At 44.1% G+C, this 18,352-nt stretch overlaps 1 protein-coding gene across 1 annotated transcript in view; it reads left to right on the forward strand.

Moving 5' to 3' along the window:
• The window catches only part of LOC311237904 (disco-interacting protein 2 homolog C-like), a gene marked incomplete at its 5' end in the record, with an annotated part of 107,099 nt that overhangs the window by 33,474 nt on the left and 55,273 nt on the right, over positions 1-18,352 (forward strand). Inside the window, 9 exon segments of the mRNA XM_084325878.1 lie at positions 4,083-4,193; positions 8,410-8,533; positions 9,190-9,299; positions 9,443-9,545; positions 9,802-9,866; positions 10,193-10,286; positions 12,523-12,642; positions 15,375-15,489; positions 16,810-16,949. Of these exon segments, the coding sequence (XP_084182004.1) occupies positions 4,083-4,193; positions 8,410-8,533; positions 9,190-9,299; positions 9,443-9,545; positions 9,802-9,866; positions 10,193-10,286; positions 12,523-12,642; positions 15,375-15,489; positions 16,810-16,949 (982 nt within the window).

Consider the following 18,352-nt stretch of genomic DNA (forward strand, 5'->3'; position numbering starts at 1 on the left):
GGACACCTTGTAATGTTCAGACCTAAGTGACAGCACACCAGTCCCGTCAATTTGTAAAAAGTCATATTCTGCTTCCTGGGCGATGCCCGACAGCGCCTCACTGACATGATAGATAGACATACCTAAAACTGGGACCTGAGGTAGGAAAGTCAGTGAGGTCAGGGAGCAAAAAAACCCTTTCTTCATGTCCCTTGCCCCATAAAAAAAATGGCCACTCTAAAAATACTTCCCATTAGAAATAAAGAGTAAACCACCCATATATACAAAATAAACAACACAACAAAACTATACTGAGTCCACTCCATCCTCTTCCTTTCTGAGGTCCCGCTGTACCTTCTGTAAAAAAAATTTCAACCTGTATATTTCTTTGTCAGCAAAACGTCCATCTCCTTTAAACTTCGTATTTTTCCTAGCTGACACAATAAAATTCCCCCTATCTGGAAAGAATTGTGCTACCTCTACCCCCTTCCTGTTTTTTGTTGTCCGTAAAAACATGTTCATTGCCGCCATTGAATAGGAAGATGTAGCATCTGTATCTGCAGATGCATCACTCCCACATTCATAATCATCGTCAGAGCTTTCCGCCGACCCTGTACCCTCTTGTGTACTCTGTGTACTGCTGATTACTTCTTTCACATCCGCCTTCTTAGCTTGAGAGCTTGACAACTTGCCTACTTCTGACTTTCTCTTCTGCCGAACGACCTTCAGCTTGTTTTCCTCCTCCTCCATGTCAATATCCTCTACTTCCTCCACTCTGACCCCCCACCTGTGTCCTTTGACTCTGTTCCATCAACAGGTCCACTTTCTTCCTGACTATTTATTTTGTCCTTGCTGACACCAGCCCCTCCACCCTGTCCCTGCAGATCAACTCCATCCTCACCATCCACCCCATTTTCACTTCCATCCTCTTTAATCTTTTCTACCACGACCCCCCCCCCCCCATTTTCATCCCCACCATCCTTTCCTTGTACTGCGTCTCCTGCCTTGCTTGTGCCTTCCTCGTTTTTATCACTCCTATCTGATACAATAGCCTTTGCAGAAGCCTCCCCACCACCCCTCTTCCCCTGTTCTCCACCCCCCTCAACACCTTGAATCAACCCCCATGCTGTATTTCCTTTCTTTGTTGCAGTCTTCCTAGCATTTCCCCCCTTGCTAGGCCCCTCTCCTGGGCAAGCCTTTCTTAAATGCCCCTCTTTACCGAAACCAAAACATTTCATGTTCTGCGTTGTTGCAAAAATGATATACTCAAAACCGTCTACTACCACTTTAAAATTTAAATCCAACTCCTCCTCGCGTTTGTTCATGATAATGAACGTCTGCCTTCTATGAGACACTAGATGTTGTAACTCGGGTGCTTTACAACCTGAAGATATTTTCTTTAGTGGAGATAAGATTTTCCCATACCTGGCGAGTTCTCTCAAGATAAACTCATCGCCTATCAACGGGGGAACATTCGCCACCGTCATCTTTTTCGCAGGTGTTGTGAGCGGCATCACCGATACGAACGTATCATGTATTACTAGACCGTCTATGATGAGTTTATTTACTTTCACCACATCGTCCACAAATAATACGACACCGCCGTTCATCCTTGCCGCAGATTTAACGCTCGGAGCTCCCACCACCTTTGCAACCGCCAGACTACAGTCCTCAACCGAGCATGGTAATGACGGCGAGACTTTAAACCCATGTTTTCTGGTCAGCATGGTGAAATCCATGTCACTGGCAGCATACAGCTGACCAAGCGAACACTGACTTCAACCCACCAACCACACACAACCAGTCAAATAAACTGTACTCTAATTCACAACTTGACACACAACATATAAATAGAAAAGTTAGAAAACTCACTCACACCGCAGACTCTCCGCACCTCGCTCAAAAACACTGCTCCGTCCCCAAACACACGCATGCGCAGAGAGAGAGAGAGAGAGAGAGAGAGAGAGAGAGAGAGAGAGAGAGAAAGAGAGAGAGAGAGAAGTCACTGGGTAATAGTTTCAACTGACCGACTACAGACAGAAAGAGAGATCCCTCCGGTCACTGATCTTACCCCTTCTGAGAGAGAGAGAGAGAGAGAGAGAGAGAGAGAGAGAGAGACATGCAGACAGAGAAAAGAGAGAGAGAACGAGAGATAGAGAGAGAGAGAGAAGCATGTTTTCTGAGCGACAAATTTGCATTTTGGGCAGGTCTCTTCAATATAATTCTAACGTTCGCATTTTTTTAAAGGTAAACAAAGCAACAAAAATTTAAATAAGCAAAAGAAAAAAAACATGTTCTGATTAGTAAACGGGCTAAAACTCATATTTAGACCAGTATGGTGCTTTAAGAATCCATTATGTTGTTCTTCATGGCTGAGGTCACAGGGGGGATCGATGGCTCCTTCCCAAGGCTAGACACCAGAGACGTGAGATTTTAATCTGTGATGTCATACTGGTGCACAATTTCAATTTCCACATGAGGTTTTTATTACAGTATTTTGTTTTATATTCATATTGTAATACATTTATTCATTCATTATATTTATATTATAGTAGCGCTATCAGGTCCAGACATGGGATTATAATAAGAGGATGGGTCACAGCGGAAGTCATTCAGTACTGGGAGACAACATGATTTGAACATTTCTCTGACGACACTGACCCATCCACTTCTTATAATTCTAGGTCCAGACTAGGAAATATCTGAACCCCTAATTGACCTATCTCAAAACCCCGCCCTGTTTTCTCGATCCTCCAATCGCAACTGTTGCTTCCCCCAGACAAACAGTTTGTCAGAGGGAAGCGACAGTTGCGATTGGAGGGTCAAGAAAATTGGGCGGGTTTGAGATGGGTCCACGGCAGTGTCACAGTCACATTTTCCCCTCTTCTCCTTCTCTACGGAAGGGTATGTTGGTATGACATCACAGATAGGAGATTGGAGACAAACTCTTCGGGGGCTTAAGATTCTTTTCAGCCCATTAGTCTTATCTTCACGCTGAATGAGTTATTATTAGTCATCAGTCATGACTGGAAAAAACGATAAGCCCACCTCTGGCATAACAGAACTATTCACACTATGCTTTGGGACCAGATAAGCACCGGATTAAAGATTTTCTCTCCGCATCATCACATGTATTCGCTGAAGGCAATAGGGAAGGATCTGTAATCTTCCATAATTGTCGATGAAATCAACTCTTTGATTAGTCGACAGAATTCGATGATTGGTGCGCAGGACACCCACTCACTCAGTCACTCACTCACGGACGATCTGGCGGGGGCGTTTTGTCAGACGCATGCCCAGGTGGCACTGTGGGTCTGCGTGGTTTTGTGCTTGTTCTTTAGTCGAGGGCCGTCCTAAACTCTAGTAATCTCTCACTAGTAGTCAAGTCAAGTCAAGTCAGTTTTATTTATATAGCACATTTCCAGGCAGCAGCAGCTGACACCAAAGTGCTTCACAAGCAAGTTGATAAAAACTAAATAGTGTGATGCAAGGTATAAGATTAAAAAAAAACATAGCAAAGCAATGAAAGCAACAAAAACAAAACAATATGGTGCAAGATATAAGATTAAAAACATAATAAAGCAATGAAAGCAATAAAAAACTGGTAGGACACAGTAAAACAGAGGATAGAAGGGCCAGGGGTCTAGTGGTGATTAAGTAGGGGGGAAGGCCAAGGAGAACAGGTAGGTTTTCAAGAGTGATTTAAAAGCCTGCACGGTCTGGGCAGTCCGTACACTGAGGGGGAGGCTGTTCCACAATCTAGGCGCTGCGGTGGAGAAAGCTCTGTCTCCCCTACAGATCCAGCGGCCCGAGGCGTAGGAAGAACATATTTAAAAGCTGAAATCCAGGGGTTTTCCCTTTCATCTCCCCTCGCCTCTCTCTATGTCGCCCACGTATTAATTTTTTTTTTTATTTAATCTTTATTTAGCCAGATAAAACATAAACATAAAACACGTATCTCCCTACTCCTTCTCAACCCTCCTCTGCCTGGGAGCCATAAGCTCCGCTCATTTGAAAAGAAAAGAGACAATATTATGGTGTGACCATGTACGAGCAGACGTTTCTAACCACTCGGCTGCTGCCGTGTCCCTCCCCTCCTCCAGGTGGCGCTAGTGTTTCCGAACAACGACCCGGTGGCCTTCATGGTGGCCTTCTATGGCTGCCTGCTGGCTGAGGTGGTCCCTGTTCCCATAGAGGTTCCTCTCACTCGCAAGGTACTGTGTTGTGATTACTCTGTGTGTGTGTGTGTGTGTGTGTGTGTGTGTGTGAACTTTTTTTTTTTATCAACTTTTTCTCCCATTTTTCTATTTTTCTCCCATCCCAATTTCGTATCGTCCAATTCTAACGCTGTTAGGCCATGCCTCCCACAAGCCGGCTGCAATGTGGACTAAGCCTTACATCACGTGTCCCCTCCGGTACTCGAGGAAGCAGCAGTCGCATCTTTTCACCTGCACAGCGCGATCTCTCAGCGTCGGGGGTCTGTGTTTGGAGGGCACGCCGCCCCCGTCACTTCCTGATTCTGCTGCGCAGGCGCACCAACCGACCTGTAGGAGTCGCTGTCCACAACGTCCGATCCCCACCCATCAGCTTCCCACCCCCTAATACTGCCAATTGTATTAGTATGAACGACCAGCCAAGCTGATAGCAATGCGGAGAGCTGGGCTCGAACCCAGCGTCTCCTGCATTGGTGGTGAGCGCCTTGCCCACTGCACCACCTAGCCGCCCAGTGTGTGTGTGAACCTTAAAGGGGATGTGAAACACTAAAATGATCATTAACATTTTTTTTTTTTTTTTTTTTATTATTATTGATCTTTTTCCCCCCTCCATTTTCCTCCGATTTTCTCCCATCCCAATGTTAGTTGTATGCCAATTCCCAATCCCCTTCCTGGTCGCTGCGCACTTACCCCCCACAGTCAGATCATCTGGGAGAGTGGAGGCTATCACATGCTTCCTCCGACACACGTCCAGCCAATCAACCGCTTCTTTTCACCTGAGTGGGATCACACTATCCCACTCAGGTCCTATCCGCGCTTAGCAGGCGCCCCGACCGAACTGTAGGAGTCGCTGTTTACAACGACCCGGACCCACCACGCCAGCTTCTCCCACCCTCTAATACAGCCAATTGTATTAGTGTGAACGGCCAGCCAAGCTGGTGACAACCCCGGAGCTGTGAGCTGGATTCGAACAGCTCCGGGGTTGGTGACGAACGCAATCTCCGCTACGCCACCTAACCGCCCATCATTAACAGTATTAACGATATGCTGCGCTGCTAGCTGGGCAAATTAACGTACAGTATGAGATGAACATAGCGACGGTCGGGCTGCTTTGAGAACATCGTCATGACGATGACTGAATTTGTTTGACTTTTCTTCTTGACCAAAGGCTGCCTTTCCGTCATCTTGCCAAAGATAATAACTGGAGAAACGCGCCGTGGCTCTTTCCTCCCTCTCAACACGAGATGAAATTAACTACTGGGGGAAGGGCGGAGTGAAACTAACTACTGGGGGAAGGGGCAGAGTGAAACTAACTACTGGGGGAAGGGGCAGAGTGAAACTAACTACTGGGGGAAGGGGCGGAGTGAAACTAACTACTGGGGGAAGGAGCGGAGTGCACCTACTGGGGGAAGGAGCGTAGTGAAACTAACTACTGGGGGAAGGGGCAGAGTGAAACTAACTACTGGGGGAAGGGGCAGAGTGAAACTAACTACTGGGGGAAGGGGCAGAGTGAAACTAACTACTGGGGGAAGGGGCAGAGTGAAACTAACTACTGGGGGAAGGGGCAGAGTGAAACTAACTACTGGGGGAAGGGGCAGAGTGAAACTAACTACTGGGGGAAGGGGTGGAGTGAAACTAACTACTGGGGGAAGGGGCAGAGTGAAACTAACTACTGGGGGAAGGGGCAGAGTGAAACTAACTACTGGGGGAAGGGGCAGAGTGAAACTAACTACTGGGGGAAGGGGCAGAGTGAAACTAACTACTGGGGGAAGGAGCAGAGTGCACCGATGTGAAGGAAGGGTGCGCTGCGTTTACAACACAGGACAAAATGACAGCAACACGGCATGCGGCGCAATAACTTTTATCTCGATTCTCTTGTTTTCGTGATCGTGGGAAGCCAAAATCGTAATTGAAATTTAAACTTGATTAATCGCCCAGCCCTACGTGACGGTATATCATGTCATTTGGGTTTTACTTACTCAGAATCAAATTCATGCCACTTGTTTGTCAAACACTCACCCGAAGTTGTTGAAACGGCCCAACTTGGCCCAAACCTGGAGGGAGAATCTGTCCATCTTGATTCGACTGCTAAATTTGTCATTTTTGCTCAAAATCGCATTCAATTCAACAAGAGTTGAATAATACGAATATTATTCATCAAAATCCATCTGGTGACGATATTGGAATATTGAGTCAATATACATTCAGCACTAGTAGCTAGTAACACATCCAGTAGGTCTACACAACCGAGCTAGTAGCCTACCGGCTAAGGTTATGCTACAAAAGGATCAATTTGGTCAGTGTTTTTAATGAATGGCTTTACCGGACCGGACAATGGCTATGAAGCTGACTATTTCAGATGACGATTGTTTCAATTCCCACAACCCAATGTTAAGCCGTGGTACACCGGGCTGGTTCAGTGGTTCCCAACCTTTCTGTTTTTCAATGGACCCAAATTGAAACACGTTAGGCCGTGGACCCCCATTGGATAGTATCTTGTCTCAGGAACCGCCGTCTGAGAAGAGAGTGTGAAACAGATGATCAGAAGAGTTATATACATTCTCTCATTGGGCTGATGTAATAATAGTGAAATCAAACCTCCCCATGATTCTTGGGGCTCCCTAGAGGCCCCTCAAGTATCCCATATAGAGAACCACCGGTCAGGCTAACAGACTGAAGTGTGATGCGACAGCTGCTATGCAAAAATGCGTCCTACCTTAATGGATGCATTCATTCTGTAGAGTAACTTCAGCCAATTATTCCACATGATCAAGTCTCTCCATAAACAGGATGCTGTCATCTGGTCCCAAAGATAGCGTGACCAGATTTTCAAAACCCCTAGACTGGGACACTAGGTGCCGCGTGTGTTTCATGCATGTACGCCATGCACACGCTAGGCTGTGCTCCATGCCTGGAGGCTGGCTGCTTCTACACTCTGGCCCTTCATGGGTGATGGAGTTGAAAAGACAAAAAATAAATAAAACATGAAAACATGAAAATTCAACAGTTCACACTGTCATCTATCTAATTGAATGAGAGAGAGAGAGAGAGAGAGAGAGAGAGAGAGAGAGAGAGAGAGAGAGAGAGAGAGAGAGAGAGAGAGAGAGACTCACTCACTCACTCAATGCAGACTTGTGTCGCACAGCTGCCAGAGTCTGGTGAAAACGCATCATTAATCAAACCCATAGAATGTGAACCACTCATTTATTGCAGAGGCTGAAGTGGTAATGTAGTGAAGTAAAAATACTTGAGTAAATAATACAAGTAGGTTACTAGTCCTCAAACCGGGTATTTTGGGGGGACACTGGGGTGATTGACTTGAAATCGTGACTGTCCCGCTCAAAGCGAGATGTCTGGTCAGTGGTCACCCTATAACTGCCTCACCCCACCCTACCCAAAGAATAATCCCAATTGTACACCCAACAAGCAATGAATGATGAAATGACCAGTTGTGGATTATGCAGTGGTATATTTTCTACACTTCCACTAGCTAACTATTTATCAGCAACTTGTTTTCCGAAAGTGTATAGCTGTTTTCACATGCATTCATAACGTGAAGTTGCTCACGTCATTCACATTACGTCACAGGGGCTGTTGCATCTGTCATGGCTGCACCCCCTGCTGGTGAAAACGGGAATTAATTGTGACCCCCCCCCCCCTCCCAACCAAGTGTTGTGTCTTGGTACTAGTGTTCCATGTTATCCAGCAAGAGTCCCTTATTTAACCAGGTTAATACAGTATGCTCTAGCCGCAGCGTTTCATTTGGTTTTTACACACACACAAAAAATTACTGTTCGCACATGTTTTTTTTGTTTACTATGAATGTTTTGGTTTCTACTATATTCTATTTATATATCTATTTTTAATTCATTAATATGACAGAGAGACTGCACAATATATTTGCAGCAGATATACAGCCATAAGCGAATTTTCATCTATGGTCCGATCTTCCCATTGATGCCTATGCATTTTTGACACTTATACAATACAATGTGGGAGGAGGCAACAATGGAGAGTTACAGTACGAGGAAGAACATAGATGACATTGTGTTGACATCTTGTTGTACAGTATCTGCAATGTTAAGTGTTGATGATACTGTGCTGAACATAAGATAAGATAAGATAATCCTTCATTGATCCCCTAGGGGGAAATTCAGGTGTCAACGCATTAACATGGACGTGATTGGCCTTGTTGTCTCCCTGTATTGTCCTATAGGACGCCGGCAGCCAGCAGATCGGCTTCCTATTGGGCAGCTGTGGCGTTACCGTGGCGCTGACCAGTGATGCCTGTCATAAGGGCCTGCCCAAGAGCAGCACAGGGGAGATTCCTCAGTTCAGAGGTAAGAGATTAAGTGAACAGTAAAACAAGAGCAGTCATACAATCATAAACATGAAACAAAAAGGGATCAGAAACCACACGAGACAAATAAAGGAGTGTAAAATAGAAATGTACCACTGTGTATTATATTAAGTAATTAATCATTTGAGAGCCTCGTGATTTGACTTTCAAAGACTCAGAGATGTAATTCTTTTTGCAAAACCATTTACAAGTTTTGTAAAAAAATTAATAAAAAAAAAGAAAAAAAAAGCCATTCCAGAGTTTCAGAAATTCTAAATGCAAACAACAAATTGTATTTTGTATGTTTCTATGTGTCATTGGTACATATGCTTGAAACTGGGTATGCACTGATACTGGTACTGGTATGGGATATTAGTCCGACATCACGCTAAAATAGGGTATTGCTATTTCCCCAATACTAAAATCTCATACCAAGAAATTTATGTTAGAAATCAAAGGAAAGTGACTTGACTTGCTGCATTTTTGAGCATGTAAAAAAAAAGGATTATATCTAAACCATTTTACATCCTCTCTCTCTCTCTCTCTCTCTCTCTCTCTCTCTCTCTCTCTCTCTCTCTCTCTCTCTCTCTCTCTCTCTCTCTCTCTCTCTCTCTCTCTCTCTCTCTCTCTCTCTCTCTCTCTCTCTCTGTTCTTCAGGTTGGCCTAAGTTGTTGTGGTTTGTAACAGAGTCTAAGCATCTGTCCAAACCTCCCAGAGACTGGTTCCCTCCCATCAAAGATGCAAACAACGACACAGCTTACATTGAGGTAGGCTAACACTTTTTGTGAATGAACTCATCCCGGAGGAGCTTTGGATAAAAGCGTGTATCTGGTTTGCTGTCTATGATCGGCCTGAATCCACCTCCTTCTCTCTCTCTTTCTCTCTGTTTCTCTCTATTTCTCTCTCTCAGTATAAGACGTGTAAAGATGGAAGTGTTCTGGGTGTCACAGTGACGAGGATCGCTCTGCTCACACACTGCCAAGCCCTCACCCAGTCCTGCTGCTACACTGAGGGTAGGAACACGCACACACACACACACACACACACACACACACACACACACACACACACACACACACACACAGACACACACACACACACACACACACACACACACACACACACACACACACACACACACACACACACACACACACACACACACACACACACACACACACTATACGTATATTATATATATAAAATCAGTTTTCATTATCATCATCATTATTTAAATCTGATCTTCCCTGTCTGTCCCCACCTCTCCAGCGGAGACCATTGTGAATGTTTTAGACTTTAAGAAGGACGTGGGCCTGTGGCACGGCATCCTAACGGTAAGACCCCCCCCCCATCCACCAGGTCAAAGGTCAGGCCTCTGTCATTTCCTGTTTGTCCACTCTACGGTACCTAAGGTGGAGAAGGTAGAGATGTGAAATGATGAACTGAATGATGAACTGGTTCATTTGTTGAATCCCAAAACTCATCTACAACTGTAGCAATAGTTTTGAACAAATTTAACACAAATTATATATATAAAATTAAAACGTTAATTGTCATGTACTTCATTGAATCATTGAAATAGAATGAAGAAATTACTGAAGTATCCCTTTAATGGTTGAAGATTAAATGGTGTGTGTGTGTGTGTGTGTGTGTGTTTTAGAGTGTGATGAACATGATGCATGTGATCAGCGTGCCCTACTCCCTGATGAAGGTCAATCCTCTGTCCTGGATACAGAAGGTCTGCCAGTTCAAAGGTCAGTCATACACACTTCCTGTTCACAGCCACAGTCCATCCTCAGTGTAGCAATCCCCACAGCAGACCATTCAAAATCTCCAACAACGATGAGTCCATTTACCGGCAGGAGGTGGACAGAGCTGTGAGGTGGTGCTCATCCAACAACCTCCTGCTCAACACCTCCAAAACCATGGAAATTGCCATAGACTTCAGGACTTAAAAAAAAAACACCCATACTCCCAATAACCATCTCAGACCAACCCATAACCCTAAAGGAATCATTCAAGTTCCTCGGCACCCACATCAGCAATAAGCTCAAATGGGACTAGGGTGACCAGGTCAAAATGGTTCAGTCGCAGGACAGCAGCACTGCTTTTGCGGGACAATGCGGGAGAGAGAAAAAAAGAAAAAGTATTAAATTTTTTTTATTGCTAATTAAAATGAAAGAAATGTATTTATTATTTAAATTCCTTTATATCATATTCGACGCAGACGGTAGGCTATATATAGCTCATTTTGTTATTAATCTTATTAAACTCACCTCCGGTTTTGGGGATATTAGCCTCCGGATTCTATTGCCCCCTTCCTTCTGGACAGTGTCCCAGCGATACTCCCCGTGTATTCTGTTATTATAACAAACCGACCCTCTGATTCAGTTCTCAATAATAGTCGGGCCAGACTTGCTGAAGAGGCGCTCCTCTGAACAACTATACGTGACGTCCCCCTCTCCTCCATGGGTGAAGCTCCTGTGGCAGATCCTGCATTCTGCCTTTTGGGGATCATCTGAAACGGATCTCAGCCACGTATACTTCTTGTCCCAGTCTCTGTTATATGAGCAAAGTCTCTTTTTTTTGGCCTCCATTTCCTTGTTTTTCTTAGCTAGCTAAACAACTTGTATCAGTAATATTGGCGGTCTTTCTTCTGACTACTCGAGTGACTGACGTCACACATACTGTACAGCTGCCCCGGCCCCGCGTCCTATTTCTCTACAACGGAGTTCGGCGATTTGCGAATCTGATTGGCCACTGACGTTTCTGGTCATGTGACATGTGCGCCCAATAGCGTGACGAGCTGTGTCTTTGCCCATTTCCGCGTCGAACAGCCTGCAAAGCACCTGGCGTTCTATCGCCTAACCCTAACCACCTAACCTAATTCAGCCATTGGGTGGGACGGTCACGTGACCCAAATCAGCCAATGGGAGCGAGGGTCTGGAGAGTGTGGGTCCGCAAAGTGTCGCGGTCCTGAGGTTGTCGGTGCTGTGGTCCTGCAGCTGGATACTATTGCTCGGCTGCGCAATGCATTGGTTTGTGACATCGCCCGATTATTTTATTTTAAATATAAGAGGGTATTGGAACGAGGCATTAAATTAACAACATTTAAAAATGTTTTTAAATAATAATCTTTGAAAGATAAAAAATTAAAAATTAAAAATAATATATATATATATATTTTTATCTTTGAATTGTGGGACATTGTTTTGTTGTAGCGGGACGCGGGACAGGTGGGCACCCTAAATGGGACATTAACACCACTGCCATCATCAAGAAGGCCCAGCAGCGCCTGTACTTCCTCAGACAACTGAGGAAGTACAGAGTCCAACAGCGCCTGCTGGTCCATTTCTACACCGCCATAATACAAAGCATCCTCACCTCATCCAATCGGTCTGGTACGGTTCCACTGACAAACACACCAAACACAAACTTCAACGCATCACCAAGACAGCCTCCAAAATAATTGGCTGCCTCCTCCCCTCTCTGGACTCCATCTACACCTCACGCACAGTCACCCGCTCTGGTAAAATAGTCAATGATCCCTCTCACCCAGCACACCACATATTCCAGTGCATGCCCTTAGGTCGCTATTTGAACCAAACACACACGCTTCACGAACAGTTTTTTCCCCCACAGCAGTCCGAACACTAAACTCCCTGGCCCGCCCCCCCTCTCACAGATGGGCAAGCATCCGACACTGACTGCCACTTGTTATATGTGACTGTCCTGTATGTATTTATTGTGGGGATTGGGAGGTGGTAGGGGGGCATTTTTTATGTTTCATGTTGATGTTCCAGTGCTAATTAACATGCTGTACCGCAAACAATTATTAAATATATATATATATATTTAGATGTCATAAAATCATTGAATCATCCTCAAATATCTGTAGAGAATTGCCGTAATTTAATTGTATGTATTGCGACTGAATCACTGGATTGAAATAAATAAAGTTTTTTTTAACACATGTGCCTTCCTCTCCAGCCAAGGTAGCCTGTGTGAAGTCCAGGGACATGCACTGGGCCCTGGTGGCCCACAAAGACCAGAAGGACATCAACCTCAGCTCACTACGCATGCTGCTAGTGGCCGATGGATCCAACCCCTGTAAGACTGGCTGCTGATTGATCCATTGATTGATTGATTGGATTTATTTGACTTTCCTTCTTTGGAATATGAACAGCTCCACCATTTGATAATTTCCTTTTTTCTGTCTGTGTGTCATGCACTCAATGGTAAATGGTAAATGTACTGCATTTATAATATTATAGTGCTTTTATCCAAAGCGCTTTACAATTCTGTTCCTCACATTTGACCCATTCACTCACACATGCACACAACGACAGCGGAGGCCACCATGCAAGGTGCCAACCTGCTCATTGGGAGCAATTAGGGGTTAAGTGTCTTGCTCACTTCGAACCGGGAACCTCTGGATTACCAGACGACTGCTCTACCTACTGAACCACTGTCGCCTTATAAGACACCACACATACTTTTTAAAATTTGTACTTTATTTTACCAATTGTCAATTGTCAATGACGCAGATAATTTAAAGTGAACAGTAAAACAAGAGCAGTCGTACAATCATAAACATCCCCAGGCCATCAGGATGCTCAATGAACAATGATTGAACAATGAACAATAACAGGCCATCAACACACCCACAGCACACACACACTCACTTTAAATAAACAACACACTGTAGCACCCACTTTACCACACTTTACACTTTACACTTTATATTTATTATATTATTGGTAAGGAAATTGCACATATCTCATTCCTTATTGCACCTCACCACCACAAGCTAAGCTATACCTCACCATTTTTGTACCAGATGTACATACTGTATATAGAGGTATACTGAACAATTTTGTTGTTTACACTTGTTTTTACTTGACTTATTTTTATTTCTATTTTTTTACTATCTTTTCCCCCCCTCCTTTTTCCGATTTTTCGCCCATCCCACTGTTAGTCGTTATGCCAATTCCCAACCCCCTTCCTGGTTGTTGCGCACCCCCCCCTACTGTTGGTCCGGGAGGCCGGAGACTGTCACAAGTGTCACATGCTTTCCTTCCTCCTGGCAGCGCAGATTCTCACCGGGAGAGTGTAACGTGTGGAAGGTCACACTACCTTTCTCCAGATCCTACCCTCGCTGTGCAGGCGCCCCGACCGAACTGTAGGGGTCGCTGTCCACAACGCCCAGGACCCACCCATCAGCTTTCCCACCCCTAACACTGCCAATGGACCTGTCTCAAAACCCTGCCCTCTTTTCTTGATCCTCCAATCACAGCTGTCGCTTACCTCTGAGGAAGTCCGAGGTAAGCGACAGCTGTGATTGGAGGATCAAGAAAAGGGGCAGGGTTTGAGATAGGTCTATTGTGTTAGTGTGAACGACCAGCCAAGCTGATAGCAACGCCAAGAGCTGGGCTCGAACCCAGCGTCTCCAGCATTGGTGGCGAGCGACTTGCCCACTACACCACCTAGCCGCTTACTTGACTTCTTGACTTTCTATTTTATACTTATTATACTTATTTATACTATCTTGTTATCTAGCACACTCTCAGGAGCAAAACAGAAAGAAACATTTCATGCAAAGTATTCTGTATTTCTGTATGACAAATAATAAAGAAACTTGAACTTGAACTTGATGAAACAAAAAGGGATCAGAAACCACACGAGACAAATAAAGGAGTGTAAAATAGAAATGTAACACTGTGTATTAGTAATTAATCATCTGATTACTCGATTGAGAGCCTCGTAATTTGACTTTCAAAGTCTCAGAGACGTAATACCTTTTGCAAAACTATTTACAACAAGTTTTATATATAAAGAAAAAGCTGTTTCAGAAATTCTAAATGCAAACAACAAATTGTATTTTGTATTTTTCTATGTGTCACATATGCTTGAAAACTGAGTATGCACTGATACTGATACTGGTATGGTATGGGATATCAGTCCGATATCATGCTAAAATAGGGTATTGCTATCTGAGAATTTCCCCAATACTAAAATCTCATACCAACATGCTAGAAATCAAAGCAAAGTGACTTGACTTGCTGCATTTTTGAGCATATAAAAAAAATAAAGGTTTATATAAAAAAAATATAAATGCAATGTCCCCAAATTGATGTACGTTTGCACGGCAGCTGCCTTCGCGAGATCACAAGATCATGCGACAATCCATCTGGTCAGGCATCAAGTTATGCGCTTGTGCGCAAACCAGTGTCCTTTGGGAACTGCTGGGATTACAGGCAACAATACTCTGCCAAGTCTTTTTGTGTTAAAAGTGCCAGTTTCTAAGGACGACTTCCCAGATGGTTCTGTGTTACCAGACCATCTGGTGGGTTCAGGTTAAATCTGATGGTCTAAATCTAGACTGCTAAACGTGATGGATTGGATCAGAAGTTTAGCACTTGGACTTTATCTCAAGCCCCGTCCTTTTTTCTTGATCCTCCAATTACGATGGTTGCTAAAGTTTGTCTGAGGGAAGCAACAGTTGTGATTGGAGGATAGGAAAAGAGGGTGGGGCTTGAGATAGGTCAATAAGTATTGGCAGTAAAAAAAAATATGTTATGTCATTGTTTTAACTCTGTCCCCCCTCTGTTTTCTACCACTGTCTCTTGCCATTATGTTTCGCTTATTGCCTCTCCTTCACTCACACACACACACACACACACACACACACACACACACACACACACACACACACACACACACACACACACACGCACACGCACACTCACACTCACACGCTGTCTCTCTATGGTCTATGCTATCTTTTCTTTTCTCTTTATCCTCCCTCCTGTCCAATTCCTCTCTCCTGTCGTCCTCTCCAGGGTCCATCTCGTCGTGCGACGCCTTCCTCAACGTGTTTCAGAGTAAAGGCCTCAGAGCCGAGGTCATCTGTCCCTGTGCCAGTTCCCCAGAGGCTCTGACTGTCGCCATCAGGAGGTACACACACACACACACACACACACACACACACACACACACACACACACACACACACACACACACACACACACACACACACACACACACACACGGAAACACACACGGAAACACACACACACACACATGGAAACACACACACACACGCACACACACACACACACACACACGGAAACACACACACACATACGCACGCACGCACACACACACACACACACACACACACACACACACACGGAAACACACACGAAAACACACACACACACACACGGAAACACACACACACACGCACGCACACACACACACACGGAAACACACACACACATACGCATGCACGCACGCACACACACACACACACACGTTAGGTATATTCACATACATTCTTCATATATTAGGTATATTCACATACATTCTTCATATATTGGATTTGTTAGGTATATTCACATACATTCTTCATATATTGGATTTGTTAGGTATATTCACATACATTCTTCATATATTGGATTTGTTAGGTATATTCACATACATTCTTCATATATTGTTGGGTATATTCACATACATTCATCATATATCGTTGGGTATATTCACATACATTCATCATATATCGTTGGGTATATTCACATACATTCATCATATATCGTTGGGTATATTCACATACATTATTGGCGAGTTTCATTTGTTTTACTGAAGTGTTTGCAACCATTACCAACACAAAATAAAATTGCAATATAAAAATACAGCAAATACAATAAAAACTCTCTAAATATATACTCACCTATTGTCTAATGTTATTTCTTCTATCGAGCCGAGTCAGTTACTAGAGAATAAAAAACATGTCTACATTTTATCGTTTTGTATTTTCGGTGGAAGGGCTACCGATTTAGTTTCCGTTTGGATTATGGCTTTAATGTGACTCTCTTCAGAACTCTGCCTCAGAGGCAGGGGAGGGCACTAAGGTCATTGAGTCTCACGGTAACACTCTCACACTCACACTCACAGGTTACTCAAAAGAGGAGCTCTGTAAGTTCCAGGACACAGACCCCACTCTCAGTGTTTAAACAGTACGGTGTGTGTGTGTGTGTGTGTGTGTGTGTGTGTGTGTGTGTGTGTGTGTGTGTGTGTGTGTGTGTGTGTGTGTGTGTGTGTGTGTGTGTGTGTGTGTGTGTGTGTGTGTGTGTGTGTGTGTGTGTGTGTGTGTGTGTGTGTGTGTGTGTGTGTGTGTGTGTGTGTGTGTGTGTGTGTGTGTGTGTGTGTGTGTGTGTGTGTGTGTGTGTGTGTGTGTGTGTGTGTGTGTGTGTGTCTGTGTGTGTGTGTCCACAGGCCGGTCGAGGACAGCAGCCAGCCCCCAGGTCGAGGGGTTCTGTCCATGCAGGGTTTGAGCCACGGGGTGGTCCGTGTCGACACAGAGGAGCGCCTCTCCGTCCTCACTGTACAGGACGTGGGCACCGTCATGCCAGGAGGTGCGTGTGTGTGTGTGTGCGTGTGCGTGCGATGCTTAAGTGATGCTGTGCATTGAATTGCAAAAAACCCATTAAGTTCATTAAATCGTTAAATTAGTTTTAAGGTTATGTTATTGTATGCCCTTTCCTTCTCATCAAACAACCCATTTCAGAAACACTTTTCTGCCCATGAATGGCTGAGTTAAGTGGGTTCCCATTGACAGAAAAAAGGCATTGGAGTGCTTTAAAAGCAGACAGAAGGGGTGCTGTGTAAACGCAATCCATTATAATTAATCCAGTTCAGGAGGTCTGGTCCCTTGGGAGCGATTCATATGCAATATGTTTCAAAGCAGAATGTAAAACATTAGCGACGGAGTGATAAAAGTACCTTGTGTTTAATGTAACTTCAATCAACCTGTCAATCTTCAGTCAATATGACACCACTTACTAAAATCTATACTATGCATTTCAATCAAGTACATTCACAGCAAGGGTGGCTAAACTAACTAATAACAAGTGGGTAAATAATGTACCCTCCTCTACATCCTCACTTGTCCCAAGGGTCTCCCCTGCTACAATAGAGGCACAGATTGTTAACACTTTGGTTGCCAACAACGAAATTTCTCGTCCTAACTCGCCATGCGTTGTGTGCCAATAACGAGTTTTCTCGTTATTTAATCGTTATTTCTTTTATTAGCGATATCCATTCATTTTTCATCCATCCAGCCTGACGTTATCATTGGGAATGGCTCTGAGCTCGAAAAGGGCAAATACCGCCCCCTATCGTCTCCCGAATGGTATTGCACATCATTGGATTGGAGTCGATGGGACTTGCATCAGAAAAAATAACTCGGGTCCACATTTTACTTCTGGGGCATGCAACCTGATACTATTGCATTCATTGAGGGGACTGGAAGCAGCGTGGATTATGTGTTTCGGAGTATAACGTTGGATCAATAAACACGATCGATATTTGGAATGGCGATCAGGAATTGGATTAATCTTTTTGCAGAACATCTGATCTGAGGTAAGGACTGTATGTTACCAGTTTTGGGTTAATCAGAGTTTTTTTTCACAGCGTTCACAACGTGTGTTTGTGTGTGTGTGTGTGGCGTTAGGCGCTGAGCGCGGCACGAATAAATGATTTTTCAGCCCGCTTTTGTATCGTGCATAAGAACACAAATACTCTCGATAATCTAGCGTTTATTTGAAAACGATTCATAAATCAGCCGGAAAATGACAACGTGTTTTGTGTATTCCAGTAAATGGCTATTACTGCGGAATCTTTTTTTCTTTCTAGAAATCTCCAAAACTACACTCGTATTCAAAACGGTATCAAACGGAAATGTACTGATGAAAAAACAATCCGTTTTGTAGATGTTGACTGCAAGCAAGTCATTGATAAGCGACGGGTGTATTAGACC

Source organism: Notolepis coatsorum (assembly GCF_963971535.1).
Source record: "Notolepis coatsorum genome assembly, chromosome: 12".
Classification (NCBI taxonomy): domain Eukaryota; kingdom Metazoa; phylum Chordata; class Actinopteri; order Aulopiformes; family Paralepididae; genus Notolepis; species Notolepis coatsorum.